At 37.2% G+C, this 18,926-nt stretch overlaps 1 protein-coding gene across 1 annotated transcript in view; it reads right to left on the bottom strand.

Moving 5' to 3' along the window:
- Positions 1–18,926, bottom strand: part of LOC121386694 — a 55,207-nt gene that overhangs the window by 8,342 nt on the left and 27,939 nt on the right. The window contains exon 4 of the mRNA XM_041517686.1: positions 16,381–16,564. Coding sequence (XP_041373620.1) covers positions 16,381–16,564 — 184 coding nt within the window. The remainder of the gene's footprint in view (positions 1–16,380; positions 16,565–18,926) is intronic.

Genomic DNA, 18,926 nt, shown 5'->3' with positions numbered 1-18,926 from the left:
GCAGTACGGGCATCCCCGTACTGCTGTGGGGGTTAGAAGTAACCGTCATCAGGCAGTCTACCGAGTGGCGTCGTTCTGTGAACATTTTGTGTTGTGCTACGGGAGTTTTTGTGACCATGTGCACGGGCACATTTGCGATTTCATCATGGACTGCAAACTAGAGCAGAGAGCGAACATCAAATTCTGCATCAAACTCAGTAAATCTGCAACTGAGACTTTTGACATGATTCGTCATGTGTATTGCAATGAAGCAATGAGTCGTGCGAGGTGTTTTGAGTAGCACGCACACTTCAAGAGCGGCAGAACATTACTGGATGACGACCTTCCACGAGCTCAACCCCGCATGGTCATCGTTTTCGTCAACATTCACGGGGTTGTTCACCGTGAATTCGTCCCCGGGGGCCAGACCGTCAACAGCTAGTTCTACTGCAATGTTCTGAGGCGTCTGAGGGAGGACATTCGGCGGAAACTGCCTGAACTGTGGCGCGAAGGCAATTGGATACTTCATGACGACAATGCACCCTCTCACCGAGCTCTCGTAACACATGGTGTCCCTATCGCACCCGCCCTACTCGCCAGATTTGGCCCCTTGCGACTTCTTCCCGAAGATGAAGTTGCAGCTGAAGAGTCGCCGTTTTGACACTGTGGAGGAGATCCTGTGCAAATCGCAGAAGGTGCTTGACACGCTTGGATAACAAGACTTTCAGAACGCGTTCCAGCAGTGGCAACAGCAGTGGCAAGGCCGCTGGGAGCGCTGTATCGCTGCACAAGGGGACTATTTTGAAGGGGATGGTGCCCAAACTTGAATCAAGTGAATACTTTCTTGTATATAGGCCTAGTCTCGGAACTTTTTGATACCACCTCGTATTATACACATTTTATATCCTTTCATGCACAGACAACAAAAAAGTGATGACTTTTACAGCTGTACCTAATCATCCTATATTTGTTACAGTTAATCCAGTGGTCTCAAGGTTAACACCCTGAATGCATGACAATTAGGAAACATGAATAAAAATAATGCTCAATATAACTAAAGTCACCAATCAGTATAATGTAAACAAGTATTCTGGGAGTAAAAAAAGAAACACATGTTTTATTTAACGACGCACTCAATACATTTTATTTACGGTTATATAGTGTCAGACATATGGTTAAGGACCTCACAGATTTTGAGAGGAAACCCGCTGTCGCCACTACATGGGCTACTCTTTCCGATTAACAGCAAGGGATCTTTTAGTTGCGCTTCCCACAGGCAGGATAGCACAAACCATGGCCTTTGTTGAACCAGTTATGAATCACTGGTCGGTGCAAGTGGTTTACACCTACCCATTGAGCCTTGCGGAGCACTCACTCAGGGCATGGAGTCGGTATCTGGATTAAAAATTCCATGCCTTGACTGGGATCCGAACCCAGTACCTACCAGCCTGCAGACCGATGGTCTAACCACGACGCCACCGAGGCCGGTATATTCTGGGAGTACTGCTGAAGTAAAACATGTCCCCAACTGGCCAAACACATTTTTCTATCTCATAAGTTCGAGGGTCACAACTCTGTGAAAAATGGATAGATCTGTAACAGTACATGATAAAGCTATAGTCAAAATCTCAGCACCCATATTTTTTTTTAATTTCAGCACCAAACCCCCCCCCCCCCCCCCAAAAAAAAAAAAAAAAAAAAAACCCCACCCAGAATACTATATGTGAGACCGATGGACAGACAGACAGAAAGTAAACGAAGCGACCCCGTTTAAACGCTCTTCGTAATGTTTCCAGTTTCAACTAGTTCACCACTCGAAATCAGTTTACCTTAAAGACAGTTGTTCCATCCTCCTACATATATATACAGGCGAGCAGCGACTCGCGCGCGCCTCATACTCGCCTAAAACTTAAAACTGGCGAGTAGTTTATTGCTCGCCTCAATCGTTTTGCTATAAGCTATTGTTGAAAAAAGTCATGACTTAAAGAACTGTTTCAAACTGTAACCCATTAAGGCAATGCCGTAAAACAGCTGTTTCGTTCTTTAATACTATATATATATATGTATACATATACATATACATACACATACACATACACATACACATACACATACACATACACATACACATACACATACACACATATATATATATATATATATATATATATACATATATATATATATATATATATATATATATATATGCTATTTACAAATTTCACGACTTTCCAGGATTTTCATGACCCGTACGAGTCCTGTGGAACTAACTTGCACAGCACGTGTTTGAGATAGGGCGCGGGAACAGAATATTAAAGCTGGGCTTATACTTTTGACGCCGTAATTCGCTAGCATACACTAAACTGGTTGGGAGCGTCAGCTGGCGACTGCCGGCAGTCACATAACCGCGCGTTTAGCATCATTGTAAATCAACGCTCGCAGGCGCCGACCTATTGTCAAGGCTCCACAGAGATATTTCAATTTTACCAGATGTTAAGATGGCTGACATAAATGCTAATGCAGCAGTTATAATTGAAAGTAAAGTTTATTTGTATTTAACGATGCCACAATAGCACATTAACTGTTTAATCATCGGCTATTGGACGTGAAAAACATAATGGTCATTCTGACAGTTTCAGGAGAAACCCACTACATGTTTTCGTTAGTAGCAAGGCATATTTTATATCCATCATCTCACAGACAGGACTAAACATACCTTGACCTTTGTCCAGTTGTGAAGCAATGCTTGGGACGGGGAAAAACCCAATCAGACAATGAGTAAACCGAGTAGGCCTAAGTGAGTAAAACTACCTATTATGTGTGTTCTTAAATGATGTGGCTACTTCTGATTGGCTGAATTATTGGCGTTTGCAAGCGCACATCTTGAAAGTTCCAACGCAATTGATCTCTGGAACTTTTGATGCCGACATGCGCCGGTTTACAGCGAGTGCTCGCTGATGTTTAAAGTATAAACCTATGCGCTGACGAACGCCGGCAGCCACCGGCTGCGGCTGTATACTATAGCGTATTACGGCGGGTGATGGCGTCAAAAGTATAAACCCAGCTTAAGTTTTCAGGCATGGATACAGGTGCAGAAAGACACTGATAACAATAAACTGTAATCACCAGTCGACACTTACGACACTTCCGTGTTCTCATTCACTCATGCCACGTCATCGACAAATGACATCGATGGAGAATTTATTATAAGACACCCCCCCCCCCCCCCCCCAGTTTACTACATCAATATAATCAGACACTAATTAAGTACTGAATAGATTTAACGACCGTGAAGGCGCGAAACACTCGTAATTCCTGAAGACTGGTTTTAAGCATGTATTTAGCATTAATAAGGAACCAGTCTTGTTGGATTAATTTTTCATGGGGTCGTAAATTTCGCGGTAAATGTTTTTTTTTGCGCGAAAATAAATGATTTTACAGTAGAATAGACTGCTTCGTGTGCTTTGTACTATCAACAGATGTCACTTCATGTACAGCAAGTAGCAAATTCGACCGATTATGCCGGCTGCAGGTGTGTGTAACTGGGGTCGGCTGCATGTGTTCCACGGGGCGATTTTGAACGGAGGGGATGTATAAGCAATGACAATGAAAAAAGTACAAGATTGAGAAAGTATGTGAATGAAAGCTTTATTTGACCATAATTTGCACATTAAAATACTTTTTTTTAATATATTAAGAACCCGTACTTTTGCAGTGATGGTACCCGTACAATCAGCCGTAAAATCCGTACGCCGTACAAGTCGGCCTTTTAACCATACAAAATACGGTCAATCCGTACAAGTACGCAGCCCTAAATATGTGTCTATGTGTGCGTGTGTGAGGATGCCTCTTTGCTTTAAAATATAACACTTATAATTCCTTACTAAAATTAACAAGTTTCAAAATTTCCCAATGTCTTCCACGAGACTACCTACAACGTACTAGCAACATGCAGCCACTGCTAGCTGTCTATATGTGTATTTGTGCTATTTTATTCTAGACATACTGCATGACGATATTACTAATGTTAGTACATGACAATGGATCAAGACGCACTGAACACTGTCTATGTGTAATGGTGCTATTTTATTCTAGACATACTGCATGAAGATATTACTAATGTTAGTACATGACAATGGATCAAGACGCACTGAACACTGTCTATATGTGTAATGGTGCTATTTTATTCTAGACATACTGCATGAAGATATTACTAATGTTAGTACATGACAATGGATCAAGACGCACTGAACACTGTCTATATGTGTAATGGTGCTATTTTATTCTAGACATACTGCATGGAGATATTACAAATGTTAGTCCATGACAATGGATCAAGACGCACTGAACACGGTCTATATGTGTAATGGTGCTATTTTATTCTAGACATACTGCATGGAGATATTACAAATGTTAGTCCATGACAATGGATCAAGACGCACTGAACACTGTCTATATGTGTAATGGTGCTATTTTATTCTACACATACTGCATGGAGATATTACAAATGTTAGTCCATGACAATGGATCAAGACGCACTGAACACTATTTATGTGTAATGGTGCTATTCTATTCTAGTCATACTGCATGGAGATATTACAAATGTTAGTCCATGACAATGAATCAAGATGCACTGCATGAACACTGTCTATGTGTAATGGTGCTATTCTATTCGAGACATACTGCATGGAGATATTACAAATGTTAGTTCATGACAATGGATCAAGACGCACTGAACACTGTCTATGTGTAATGGTGCTATTCTATTCTAGCCATACTGCATGGAGATATTACAAATGTTAGTTCATGACAATGGATCAAGATGTACTGAACACTGTTTATGTGTAATGGTGCTATTCTATTCTAGTCATACTGCATGGAGATATTACAAATGTTAGTTCATGACAATGGATCAAGATGCACTGAACACTGTTTATGTGTAATGGTGCTATTCTATTCTAGTCATACTGCATGGAGATATTACAAATGTTAGTTCATGACAATGGATCAAGATGCACTGAACACTGTTTATGTGTAATGGTGCTATTCTATTCTAGTCATACTGCATGGAGATATTACAAATGTTAGTTCATGACAATGGATCAAGATGCACTGAACACTGTCTATGTGTAATGGTGCTATTCTATTCTAGCCATACTGCATGGAGATATTACAAATGTTAGTTCATGACAATGGATCAAGATGTACTGAACACTGTTTATGTGTAATGGTGCTATTCTATTCTAGTCATACTGCATGGAGATATTACAAATGTCAGTCCATGACAATGGATCAAGATGCACTAAACACTGTGTATAGGTGTAATGGTGCTATTAAAAATTAAGCCATGGCACCTCCCATTTCTAAACTCATATAGATACTTTTTCTGCAACTTGCCAGATTATTCAGGCAGTATGTTATATGTAGAGAAGAAATTTCTTCAACAAACATAAAGCAAATCTATTCAAAACAATAATTGTATGACATATAAACATATTCTAACAATAAATTGATTGTAATATGGTAAATGAACAGAGAAAGGTATATAGCAGAGTAGACATACACTGTACATTGATGGGAAAAGTAGTCTAATAGCTAACAAAATGACACGCGGTGACCATGCATTCTGTTGATCATTTTTAACCCCGACACATTATTACACAAAGGTGAAATCCAACATGGCTGCCAATACGGCGGCCGCGTCATTGTTCCCTTGTAACTTTTCACATGTTACACCGAAATTGATAATGTTTGTGTCTTTAGTTAGGTTTTCAGGAACAATGAATCCATTAAGACCATTCCTAATCCCAAGACATTATTACAAAATGGCAAAATCGAATGGTTAAGTACAAGTAGGCCCTTATAACACTATTAAGCATGTTGACCTAGACACTAGTTGAACTGATCCTGTATGCACTGCACTGAGGGCTGTAGAGTGTAGGCCATGGAAGCTGTGTGTTCAGTTGCAGCTTTTACACTTATATGTAACCTTCCCATACTACTCACTTATGCTGGTAACAACTTGCAATTTCAAGACCCGTATGACACTCTCCCTTTTTTGTACAGGATTCCAATGATCTTTGTGGGATTCCACTGAAAAGGCGCTGCTCTGAACTTCATTAGCATTACCTGTAAGTCCAGCTGGAATGGAATTAGGAAATACTGTGGAGCTTTTATCTTCCTTAACTTTTGTTTGCTCCTCTACAAAAGTGTCATTCAGTTTAAATTGACAGACTGATTCCTACACCCTCTGGCAATGTTTCCAGTCTATATATAGTTCCAACAACGAATCCCTTTTCGGCGGTTCTGATCCTTCTATGCAGGAATGTTGAAGGAGTAGACGTAAGTGTTGATCTTGGTTAACCCTGTAATGCACTACTCTGGGTGGATCGGTCGTGTAACTGGCTCTCCAACTTGTCAAACCTGGGTAAGCATAGTCTTCTACTTCTTCATTCTACCTGTGTCCACCTCAGATGAGACTTCCAATTGGACAACTAAAGATACTGATGTTCTTTTAACAGAGGCATGGCTTTTGTCGAAAATATGGCCACTGCAGTCTTAAAGGGTGTATACTAGCAAATACTAGCTCATAGACGACAACAGTAAGATATGTGCCTGAAACTCCTACCTGCAGCGTATTAATGGACATAAACACTACGGATTTAAATACAGCCATCCCACACCCTTACAGTGAATCAGAAACAAATGGGGGGGCAAGCTGCTTATTTCAGAGATAATGAAGGAAGGAAATGTTTTATTTAACAACACATTTTATTTACAGTTATATGGCGTCGGACATATATTTCAGAGATAACGGGTAGCGTCTATGACTATCCTAGTTCTGCACAAAATTTGAGTACTTATTTTTACAGGTACCCCCTACATGTTTCGAGCACAAAGCTACTTGACATATTCTAGGTTCACGCCAGCCGATTGCTAATTCACCTAGCATCTTATTAATTAAAGACCTTTTCTATGAGTAATGTCTGGAAACATTTTCTTGAGAACAGCTCCAAGTTCAGCTACTGAATGTTTCTTTGCAAACTATTTGACTGGTTCCCAACGTGGCCATTTCGTTTACTGCGAATCTCACAAAGCAGTCTAGTGGGCGTTTTTCTGCTCGGGTCTGGCTGAACACAGCAGTGTGGCACGATAATCAAGTTTCGTTTTCATAAAGTTAGTGTAAATTCAATTTATCACCCAAGATGTACTCGTTACGAAGAACCTGACCACTTTGTATTATCAGTCAAATCCAAAACAAAATTATTTATTTTGATTTCTCTTTATTACAAAAAGAAGAATGAACAACTAATATTAATAAAAGAGCACTACCAATCGCTAGATAAGTGCGACTGAAAGCAACATAAACAATAAAAGTTAATGGTCACAAAAATAGTAGGCAGTTTCTGATTTTCAGGTTACTGAATTTTGGAATGTTTGTAGTCAAAGACTGCAAATACAATAAAAGGATGTTTTCGTTATGAAATTCAAATTGAATGTTTATTATTTATTGATGCAGGTCATCTAAATATTATACTGATATGGTATCAGTATGTTTATCTATAGTATTTTTTTTATCTGGGAATGTTGTTATCTTACTATGTTTTTTACTACAAGTTATTTATTTCTGAGCCGATTGTTTTCTAAATTGCACACAAAAATAGTTTTGAGTTGTTTTGTTGTTGTTGTTTGTTTTTGTGTTTTTTACAGTACTTTCATTTTTTTTTTATCTTACCTCAAATCAAACCTAAATTATTTACCAAAAAAATAATAAAATGTTCATGGAGGCTGGGAAGGATTGTTGTTAACAATATACGTAAAAATACGTAATATGTTAGGCCTACGGTGTCATAGACTAAGGTGGATGCAGCCAATTATAATCACGTTTGACCCTCGCGTATGACCTATAGTCACAGCTCTGTAAACATTTCTAAATAAGCAACGGTCAGTACCAATTAATTTTGTCAAACATTTTAATTTTATTTGTTACATTTTTTATTATTACTATTATTATTTTTTTTTATTTAATCAGGCCTGTGCAATGAGATTTTGTTTTACTAGCCATTCGGGCTAGTAAAAAAAACCAACACTAGCCTACAGATATCACTAGACTGAGATTTTTCCTCAAATCATGACCACCTTCATTTGCCATATATAAAACAAACCATTCGTCAGCACTTTTACTTTGCAATTCAAACAAAAAGGAGGAAAATAACTACAGTGAAACCCTGTTATTAAGACCACCCACAACACCATGCGGTGTACGTTTCGTTTTATGAATTTGGAAGTCAACATCACAAAACTCAAAATTGCGAGTCGCCCGGCGGGCTGGTGGGTTTTGATATTGATTTTCCTGGTAATTTTACTGTTTCAGGCGAGTGCAATTCCGCAGCCCTGTTTAATATAGAACAGCAGGCATGCACAAATTGCACAACAACTATTTTATTTGGCATACCCGATTTACCGTTCGTGTAAAATTTATTGAATGATTAGTCCCGGTAACGTACCAACGTATTTTTATCGCGAGTACAAACATTAGACTTGTTCCTGATGCAGTGCTTTTTCGTAGCACCAGGGGACAATATTTCAAAATCTTAGGTAACCGGAAGTCAGTTCACGTGACTTTTATTTGCGTAACCGATTGTTAAGTTACGTGAACATAGTTCTCGTAACCGATGAGTTAGGCCTACCTAATCCTAAAACACTTGAACTACGGTTCCGTGCTACATTGGTGGTTCAAAAACAAACTGATTTTCACTTTCATTACTGATATATGGTACTTTTAATTATAGAATGTAATTGTTTACCACGTAACCAATTGGCGGTTCTCGTGAATTTAAAGTTGCGTAACCGACACGCGAACGAAACGGTTCTCATGAAATATTGTGACCTGAGCACGTAACGTAACCAGTCAAGTGTGTATAAATATCTTGCGAAGTAGGTGCATTCCCATTGGATGTTAGAAGGCGTTATATCCGAATTGAACCAATCAAAAATGGCGATATTGTGATGGTCATTACAATCTCGAACTGGATCAGCAACCAGGTTAACCAGAGTCACAGTGACCCTATTATTAACTGTAATTCCAAATCGGATAGTGACAGTATCCATTGTTCTTCAGATGAGGAGGATTGCACCGAGTCTCCCACTCAGGACTGAATGTCATGACACATTATATACATATAAAAGACTAATATTATAAAATTAATGGTAAGAGATTGCCTTGCAGTGATTTCTTATTTATTCACATGTAGTTATGCACACATGATGATGTGTTTTATATAATAGGTCAAGCCTGACATTCACTATATTTTGGTAATTTATTACAATAGTCCTAATCATTATTATTTTTAAATCTCTTAAACATTTGTATACATATACGTTTTACTTACCATTCCAACTCTCTTGTTTGTTTTTTTTCTTTGTTTTTTTATAATTAGAAAAAACAAAAAAAAAACCAGGTTATGCAAACCAAAATAGGTTATGGAATTTTTTTTGGCATAACCCCTTTTCAGGTTATGCAAATTTTTAATTTGCGCAGTCCTGGAACAGCTGCATACAACAAATGCTCTTCGCTCTAAGCTCAGTCTTCTAAACTGAATACTCATGGTAACAAGATTTTGTTATGGGAGGTTTCACTGTATCGTGCTGTCAAACTTCGATAACTTAATCTTGAAGGGGACGAAGAAATAGTTACAGTTTGAGCTATCAAAATTAATATACAAGTGTACAAATTTTAAACTGCATTGAAGCTGGATGATTTGGCTTAATATTGTAAGAAAGAAATGTTTTATTTAACAACGCACTCAACACATTTTCTTTACAGTTATATGGCGTCAGACATATGGTTAAGGACCACACAGATTTTGAGAGGAAACCCGCTGTCGCCACTACATGGGCTTCTCTTTCCGATTAGCAGTAATGGATCTTTTATTTGTGCTTCCACAGGCAGGATAGCACAAACCATGGTCTTTGTTGAACCAGTTATGGATCACTGGTCGGTGCAAATGGTTTACACCTACCCATTGAGCCTTGCGGAGCACTCACTCAGGGCATGGAGTCGGTATCTGGATTAAAAATCCCATCCCTCGACTGGGATCCGAACCCAGTACCTACCAGCCTGTAGACCGATGGCCTAACCACGACGCCACCGAAGCCGGTCAATATATTGTAAGAAGCGTGCGCTTAATTCACTGTCTGAACTATGAAAACTGTGCATTCCAAGTTGAAAGGTGAATTAAATATAAGTGTCACCCTACCCCTTTTGTTGGCATCTTCCGATGCCTGTGATTCAGGAAGTAAATGATATAATGAACGATGATGTATTTTGGCGGAACATCACTAGCAAATAAAACACTGAATGCCGAATAACACTCAGTACTTTTGTTTTTCATAAAATTATTTTAAATTATTTAAATAATTTTAAATAAGAAAAATTATTAAGAAGCACTAATGCAAATCAGGAATTAACATTTATATATAGGGCAATTCCACGAAAAATGATACCTTAGGAGTAAAATGATTTTTTCCTGTTATCCATATATTTTTCACATGCATGTAGAATTATTTGTTAATAATCAATAAACCATAAAATACTCAGGTTTTGTTTCAAAAATGTGTCATGTGACCTGGCGGCCATCTTTTATTTGTGTTATTTGCTCCTGAGAAGAGAACCCAAATTACATTGAAACATTTGTTTTTCAAAAATGTCATTAAAATTGAAGATGATAAACCTAAATATTGCATTTTGTTTCTAAGATCTTAATGGTAATTTCCAAACAACACAAATTAATAAATTTGGAATAGATTTTTATGAATAAAAACTTGAAATTATAGCATAACCTTGTTGCATCAGTTACCTTTTGCAGCATATTTTTAATACTGCCCGTCTACAGTGCTACCACATATTATATTTGTTATATTCTCTTAGTTGTGCCATGGGTACACCACATGGCAACATAATAATCTAAGTAGGCACACCAAGAATTAAAATGTGTTGATAACTGACTTAACACCCTCAGTTAGTAACTGACGCAACACATTAGCACATATCGATATACATCATTTTCCATTGTAACGTTTCTTTGAGGCATAATGTAATATTGTGAAATGTGTTACTATCCAAACTAGAATGAGTTTCATATAATTTTCTTGACCTTCGTACTTGTAAGTTTTATAATTTCTTTATTATCACATCTGTGTAAAACTATGGAAAATAATTGTTATTAGAACTACAAATACGTTCACAGCTTAGAAGTTACTCTAAATTGGTCTATTTCACTAAACTGGAATAATCATGACAACGTAACACTATTTCTGGACAGATACATGTACGCAGATGATAACAATTTCACATAAAATTATAGTATACTTATGGATACACGTATATATTGATATAGTGTGTATAGCTTGTGACGTCAGAGGCATGTAGCCATTGTTTCATTAGATATATTGTATAGTTTGTGACTCAGAGGTAGACATTGTTTCATTAGCTTGGAATGATCTAATTTTTATGGCACCGTTTATTGGATAATGTTCAATAACAATTACCGATAACACAAATTTATAGTTGCAGTTTCATGTAGTTGCAAAGCACTTATTTTGCTATTTTTACACTTATTTACAATAAATAACTACAAATAAGTCGATTTATGTGATGGTACATTATTACTAAAAGAGTACTGTATCAAATCGAATATAACGAAATACAGACATACGAAATTAGTTTAGTGTTGACTTCACAGAACATAACTTCCTTTACACTCTGACTCACTGAGACCATTCCACAACAGCATAGAGGAACATAGATAATAATGTAAATATAGGACAAGTTAATTTACAACAGATAATGTACAAAAGTGAATGCATTTAGTTACTAATTGTTCGAGTATCTGAGTTGTTAATTATACTAGATGCGCATCTTACAGAGAATCCTGATAAGTCTTATGCAACTGTAAGCTGCTAATTAAAAATTTAAAAATGGTTGTGGGGAAAACTAGGAGGGCCAAAAACAACATTCAATTAATTTTCTTGGCACTGACTTTTTGTGATACCCCCAAATAATTTCTTGTTGGTTTTTTGGAAGCCTGGAAAATTGCATTTGTAACTTTCATTTCCTTTTATAAACCCACTTTAAATAACAGTATATAGTACAGGGATGGGGAAAAATAAAACTGTAAATCGGTCCCATATGTGACGTCATCACTAGGTTACCCCGAGGGACAAAGGAAGAAAAGAAAGGAATAAAATATAAATTGAAAAATAATATATAAATATGCATAAACATTTAAAAGGTGGTATTTGCCAAATAGTGTAAAACAAATTATCAGCACTGTGGCGTTTTGCCACTTGTATGTTTTTATGATTAATCATGAACGGAAAAACATCGACATGCAGTTATATGCTCTTATTACAGTCGAGACCAAGCTATGTCATTTTTTTTCAATCGCTGCCCAACAAAGAGTATAGTATAAGATTCCCGCTCTAATACCACAACAATCCTATGTTTGATGTCAAATACAGTTACATCGATCATTTTCGAGTTCCTTGATACAAAAACAAATCCAGATATTAATGACTAATACACACACTACAGAAAAAAGCCCGACAGCATTCACACAGAGCTAAGCTTCGGCAAACGTCGGACAGCAGAATTCTAAGTTTGCCAACCTATATCGTGACGTTGCGTCACATGATCGCCCACTCAGCCATTTCGTATTCCAGGGGCCGTCTCATACAATAATACGACAAGTGCCCGACCATCACTAAATGAAAATTTGTTTTGTTTAACAACACCACTAGAGCACATTGATTTATTAATCATCAGCTATTATGTCAAATATTTGGTAATTTTCTTATTACCATTAGTAGCAAGGGATCTTTTATATGCACCATCCCCCAGACAGAATAGCAAATAGCACGATGGGAATCGATCCTAGATCGATCGCGCATCAGGTGAGTGCTGTACCACTGTGTTTCGTATTGGCAACATTTTGTTAGTATCGTGCTGCGAATTGCCATCCAAGATTCAGAGATCATGACAATTCTAAAACGTATTGCATAATTTCACGATCCATATTTTTGACATTATTAAATTTTGAAGGTCATCCCTAACAACCAAGAACATGCTATATATATCTGGGAATAATCTAGATATCTCCGTACAGCCAAAGTCCCATTTTCGAAGTTTTGCCCAGTATCTTTTCTTTCTTGCTAAGTTCCTCTTCCGATTAGGACCACCACTTACAATTATGATGACGTAACGGTTGTTTGCAACTGGTTATGCTTATTTAGGAGCCCCGTGTAAAAAATATATTTATGAAGTGAAGACGTATTGTGTCTACCGGGATATTTTATTAAAATTATATCAGTTGTTCTTATAAATTAAAGTTTCAAACTGCTTACATTTTATAATATACTCTGAAAGAAAAAAAAATTGTAATCGAATTCGGTTAACTGATTTCCACAATTAAAATAACCTCTGTAACAGCTTATGATCGTTCTTATTGTCATCCAGTGTTGTTACAATGGCAAATATTCCTTTCAAATAAATGTTTAAAGTATGCTTTTGCGATTGGCCTTGATGGTGTATACAGGTACAAAGACTTTTAGACAACCCTATTCCCAAATAACAGAAAACAGCTGCCAAATAAAATTCCTCTTCGGTGGCTATTATTATTATTTTGGGGGATTTTTTTTTTACAAATCTCAAAATATGTCTTATAGGTTTTTTTTAAAATTATTATTATTTTGGGGTTTTTTAGGGGGTGGGGGGGGGGTGGGGGAGGGGGGGGGGGGGTGCGGGCTCAGTGGCGCAGTGGATAAGCCATCAGAATATAGGCTGGTAGGTACAGGGTTTGCAGCCTGTTGCCAGCTCCAACGCAGAGCGAGTTCTTAAGGGCTCAATTGGTGGGTATAAGGCCCATACACCCTATTCCCTCTCGCTAACCAACTAGCAACTAACCCCTATCATTCTCATATCTTAATATAAAAAAACTTTCCAATTTCTCCCACGATTTCAGTCTTTTTCGACCCTTTCTGTCAGTGTCATCCAACTCTGTCTTCTGAGGTGTCCACACCATCGCCTACCTGTCTCAACTTCATCCACGGGTGCAGACTCTGTGTATTTCCCTGCACCCACCTGGCATCCTCGTCCTCTGCCGCTAATAAAGCTGGTCTGACCCACGGCACTAACTAATGACCGCCGGTAGCAGGGGTGCATAGTAGGTGATTAGAAGTGCCTCTTAACAAAGCCAGAAGTAACTACTGAACTCTCCCCGAAGTAGTCAGACTAAGTCCACAGCTAAAAGCTGATGGGGAATGGCAGGTGTGTGGCACAGATAGCCAGAAGAGACAAGCACCTGTCGCGGTTGGAGAGACAAGGACTGGGGTGTGGAGATGGACAGCGAAAGAAATTGAAAGATAAGAGTTGCCAAATCGGGAAGAAATGAGATGGAATTCAAAGGAGAGAAAGGAAAGGGGGCAGTGGGATAAAAAATAAAAAAACCCACAACAAAAATTAAAACTAAAAAAACCCACCTAACCCACTGTCCTCGACAGACAGCCCAGATAGCTGAGGTGTGTGCTCAGGACAGCGTGTTTGGACCTTAATTGTTTATAAGAACGAAAATAAGTTGAAATCAAATGAATAATAATTATCGGTAATACCTGATAATCGTCTTTAATGAAAGTTTTGAGATGTATTTTATGCTGAGATGGTTTTTGTTTTAGGATCAGTTCCATTGTATAGTATACATTAATTAATTATATGTGGTACAGCGTAACACATAATACAATATTATATATTAGACAGCTTCCACATGTGTAGAGGACCTGTTTTCTATAAGATGGTGTTCATTCATGGAAGTATTCGTTTTCTGTGCATATATATACTTCTTAGATGAAGATACGTTTATTTCCCATTCTCTGCGTTCTCTTTTTCTTATCCATTTTCTTATTTTGTATTTGCACTTATCTGGTATTAAAATAATTTTTGTCGCAGTTGGTTACGGATTTGCAAGCATACTGACCCTTATTTACCCCTACCGGCGTACAGTGAAGGGGAGGGTGTATTATGTTATTAATACTAGGTACCTTGGGGCCACCTTCATGCCAGGGTTAAAGTTAAAGGCTGTTGGTTGTCTGCCCGGTTCTTGAAAAACAAAAATCTGTTTGCTGCGGCCGAATTGATTCAAACTTTTAAACTTATTTTTTGTTTTGTGTTTTAAAGATGCTGAAGTCTATATCAAAATCTATGCATTAATGTAATATAGATTTTTAATTGGACAATGCTTAAACTTCCTACAGGGAGTTTCTAAGGTGGTCTTTATAAATTAATAAATTATCATTTACTATCGTGACAAAATTGAAAATTAAATAGTGGAGCTCTCTATAGAGGGCGATCTTTAAGAAGCTAATTATTGTGTAACTAGGGGCACATCAAAACGACTTACCAGTAACTATTTTGTCAATGTGGTCAGATATGCTGTAATATTTATTGGAATTCAATAGATAAATAAATAAATTTTATACTATAGTTGATTTATTTGTTGAACGTTGACGTCACATAGCAAGCAAAGTTCAAGAAAGTTTATTATTTTTAAAATGGTGACAAATTTATAGGATATTAAACGAACTTCCATTTCGTATCATGTTTATGTCCCGATTGAAATAATTTAACTTTAATACTTTAGCGAGTGACAATGAAAATTATTTCATAAGGGACATAAACATGATACAAAATGGTAACGAGTTTAATATCCTATTTATTACCCATAATCTATCTTAATTTATATTACTCATCTTATTTCGTTGACGTTCCTGTAAGGTTGTGCGCCAATTGATGGCGTCATCGTGTGACGTCAAAAGTGTTACGTTGGCGTTCTATTGGGACTATGACTTTGACCTGTACCAAGATATTTTTAACCATATGGGTAATAAAAGAGAATACTGATTATGACTTACCACATTATGCACATCAAACATGATTACTAGTATATACATGAATTTATTTGTTCTTTATGACTACTAAATAAAATTTCAATAAATAAATGATATAAAAGTTATTTTAAAATCGTCTGTTCATATTTAATTTATCATACTATACGTTTAAAAAACAAATTGCTACACAAAATTAGTAATCACTAATCAATTTTCACAGTGACTGGCGCCTGCCGCTGATAAAAATTTAAAAACAAGCTGCTCCCCAATGTCATGCCCCTGCATGGCTGGAGTCATCTGTTGATTAAGATATCTGTACTTCTATCAATTCCATGTAAGTTTGTTATGTGTTTCCATTTTAACAACCTGCATGTACTTATGTGGTCAAGGACATAATTAAAAAAAATTTTTTTTTATATTCTTGTACTTCTTGCATAATCTTTACCAGTCTTTATTTCTTACCTGGAAAGCTAGCTTCACCAAGCCACATATAACGGACTTCATTCTCAAAAGATGGATGAATCAACTTTAACGAAACAGCTACTGGGCCAGTCGTGGATTTAGCATTCATCTTAAGAACAGCAATGGTCCTCAGTAGAGAAGAGTTACACCCAGTATCATCAGTGTTAATAACTGGAATCAGAGTCTGAAATAAAGAACAGCAATGGTCTTCACTAGAGGATAGTTACACCCAGTACCATCAGTGATAATAACTGGAGTCAAGAGTCTGAAATAAAGAACTGCAATGGTCTTCACTAGAGGATAGTTACACCCAGTGTCACTGGTGGTAATAACTGGAGCCAGAGTCTGAAATAAAGAACAGCAATATTTTTCACTAGAGGATAGTTACACCCAGTACCATCAGTGGTAATAACTGGAGCCAGAGTCTGAAATAAAGAACAACAGTGGTCTTCACTAGAGGAGAGTTAAACCCAGTACCATCGGTGGTAATCAATGGAGCCAGGGTCTGAAATAAAGAACAGCAATGGTCTTCACTAGAGGAGAGAGTTACACCCAGTACCATCAGTGGTAATAACTGGAACCAGAGTCTGAAATAAAGAACAACAATGGTCTTCGCTACAGGAGTTACACCCAGTACCATCGGTGGTAATAACTGGAGCCAGAGTCTGAAATAAAGAACAGCAATGTTCTTCACTAGAGGAGAGTTACACCCTGCCATCACTCCCATGGTCAACTGTGTGAAGCCTGCCAAGAAAGTTGATGTCCTCAAACTTATTGATGAGATTGGTGCAGCTGACACTGTCCGGATCTTTTATGAGAATATTTTCGCCGATGTCGGCCAGCGTGACATTGGCAGACAGGACCTCTAGGAAAGCAGTGATGAGGACTGAACTGTCATTGGTTGGTTTCAAGCTAGTGCTACATTATATCCTACTGGAACTTTGTGTGGCGATACTAGTCACAAACTTTATAAACCTTAAGAACCTTGACTCGCTTTCATGGCGGTGATTATTCCTTTGTAGTTAATATCAATCTGATTAGATTTCTAGTCATATGAATGTTTGTTTCCCCCAGGACCTCTTGTTTTGTTAGATTAATACTGATTTATGTTGAATATTTAATAACAGTCATAATATTTACCATTTTTAACATATTTGTGTACTTTGAAACATATAATGTTTAGACCATTATTTGAAGAAAAAAAAAGTATGGATTTGTCTGTTTTTGCCGTAAAACGGAATCAAAAACTAAATTTTTCTACTTTATTAATAAATTAATATTTTTGAAATTCTTTCCTTGGTTTACTTCACTTATAACAATTCAGAATCACCCTATACTAAATTGATACGCTTAACCTAGAAAGCACACCAAAAAAACTCTTTTACAGAAAATGATCAAAATGGATTTGTCAGACATACAGACACACACACAAACAGACAGACAGACACACACACACGTTTGTTCCAGACAATTTGTGGTCGGATGGCGTAAATGTCGCAATAACGACGGTCGTTGTAACGAGGTCTGACTGTATATGTTAAAACAATAAATGAAGGAAAATATCTTTTTAGAAAAAAATTGCATTAACATTCGGTAGGCCTATCTGTTTTTGTCTTCGGTCGATGTTCGGGATATCGTTATGTACAACCGAAACATGAAACTTGTGATTGAGGTGTATCTTTGTGCCAAATATGAAGAATGTACACCTCGGCATTAACATTTCGGCTTTGTTTTTGTCTCCGGGCGACGTTCGGGTTCCGGGCTGCAAATAGGCTGAACAGGGGGATACAGGCTTGGAACAGACAAGTTCTTTAACAAACGTTTTGTTGGTGTCATTCCCATCGATCATCTTAGATAATTGTCGTATTCCCCAGGTGTGAAGTGGTCACTGCAAATCGAATCCCATCTTGACGGTCCTTTCCATTATGCATATGTTCGGTTTAAGAACTGCTTCCGTGCAAACAATGTCGGTTTGGCTTTCGGAAAAATATGCAAACTTCTTTTGCCTTTAACTGCGGCTTTTGTACATCCATACACCGAACAATGGTTCACCATGTTTCACATTTGAAAGATATCTTCAAAACAATATTCCAAACATACAATAATTCAATTCAATAGAATAAAATTTTCGCGTTTTAAAAATACACGTGTTCCACTTCCATGTAAAATGACCGAAAGGCTGCTAATCACGCGTTTATGTTATGCCGGTCACGTGACTTGACTCTTGGAGTTCAGAGACTGTTTGGCAAGCGATGGGAAAAACGTGACTTTTTATTGCGAATATATTAAAAACGGGTAAATGTTTTAAATTTTATTTTATTGATACTCCATATATATTGTAAAAGGTATACGTAGATAACAAACTATAGTGAATTACGTTTTGGATAAATGTAGACCTTTAACCACAACGGACATACCAGTTCTACCAGTCCGGGGGTCTTTAAAACCATCAGTAAAAATTTGAATATAATCATTATAAAATACCCCCATAACTATTTTAAATATAAAATTCTTTAAAAACTGCTAGATTAGTTTTATCAAGCTCA

The sequence above is a fragment of the Gigantopelta aegis genome, chromosome 12, assembly GCF_016097555.1.
Source record: "Gigantopelta aegis isolate Gae_Host chromosome 12, Gae_host_genome, whole genome shotgun sequence".
NCBI lineage: Eukaryota > Metazoa > Mollusca > Gastropoda > Neomphalida > Peltospiridae > Gigantopelta > Gigantopelta aegis.
The sequence above is the reverse complement of the archived record's forward strand: the minus strand, read 5'-3'. Positions and strand labels throughout refer to the sequence as shown.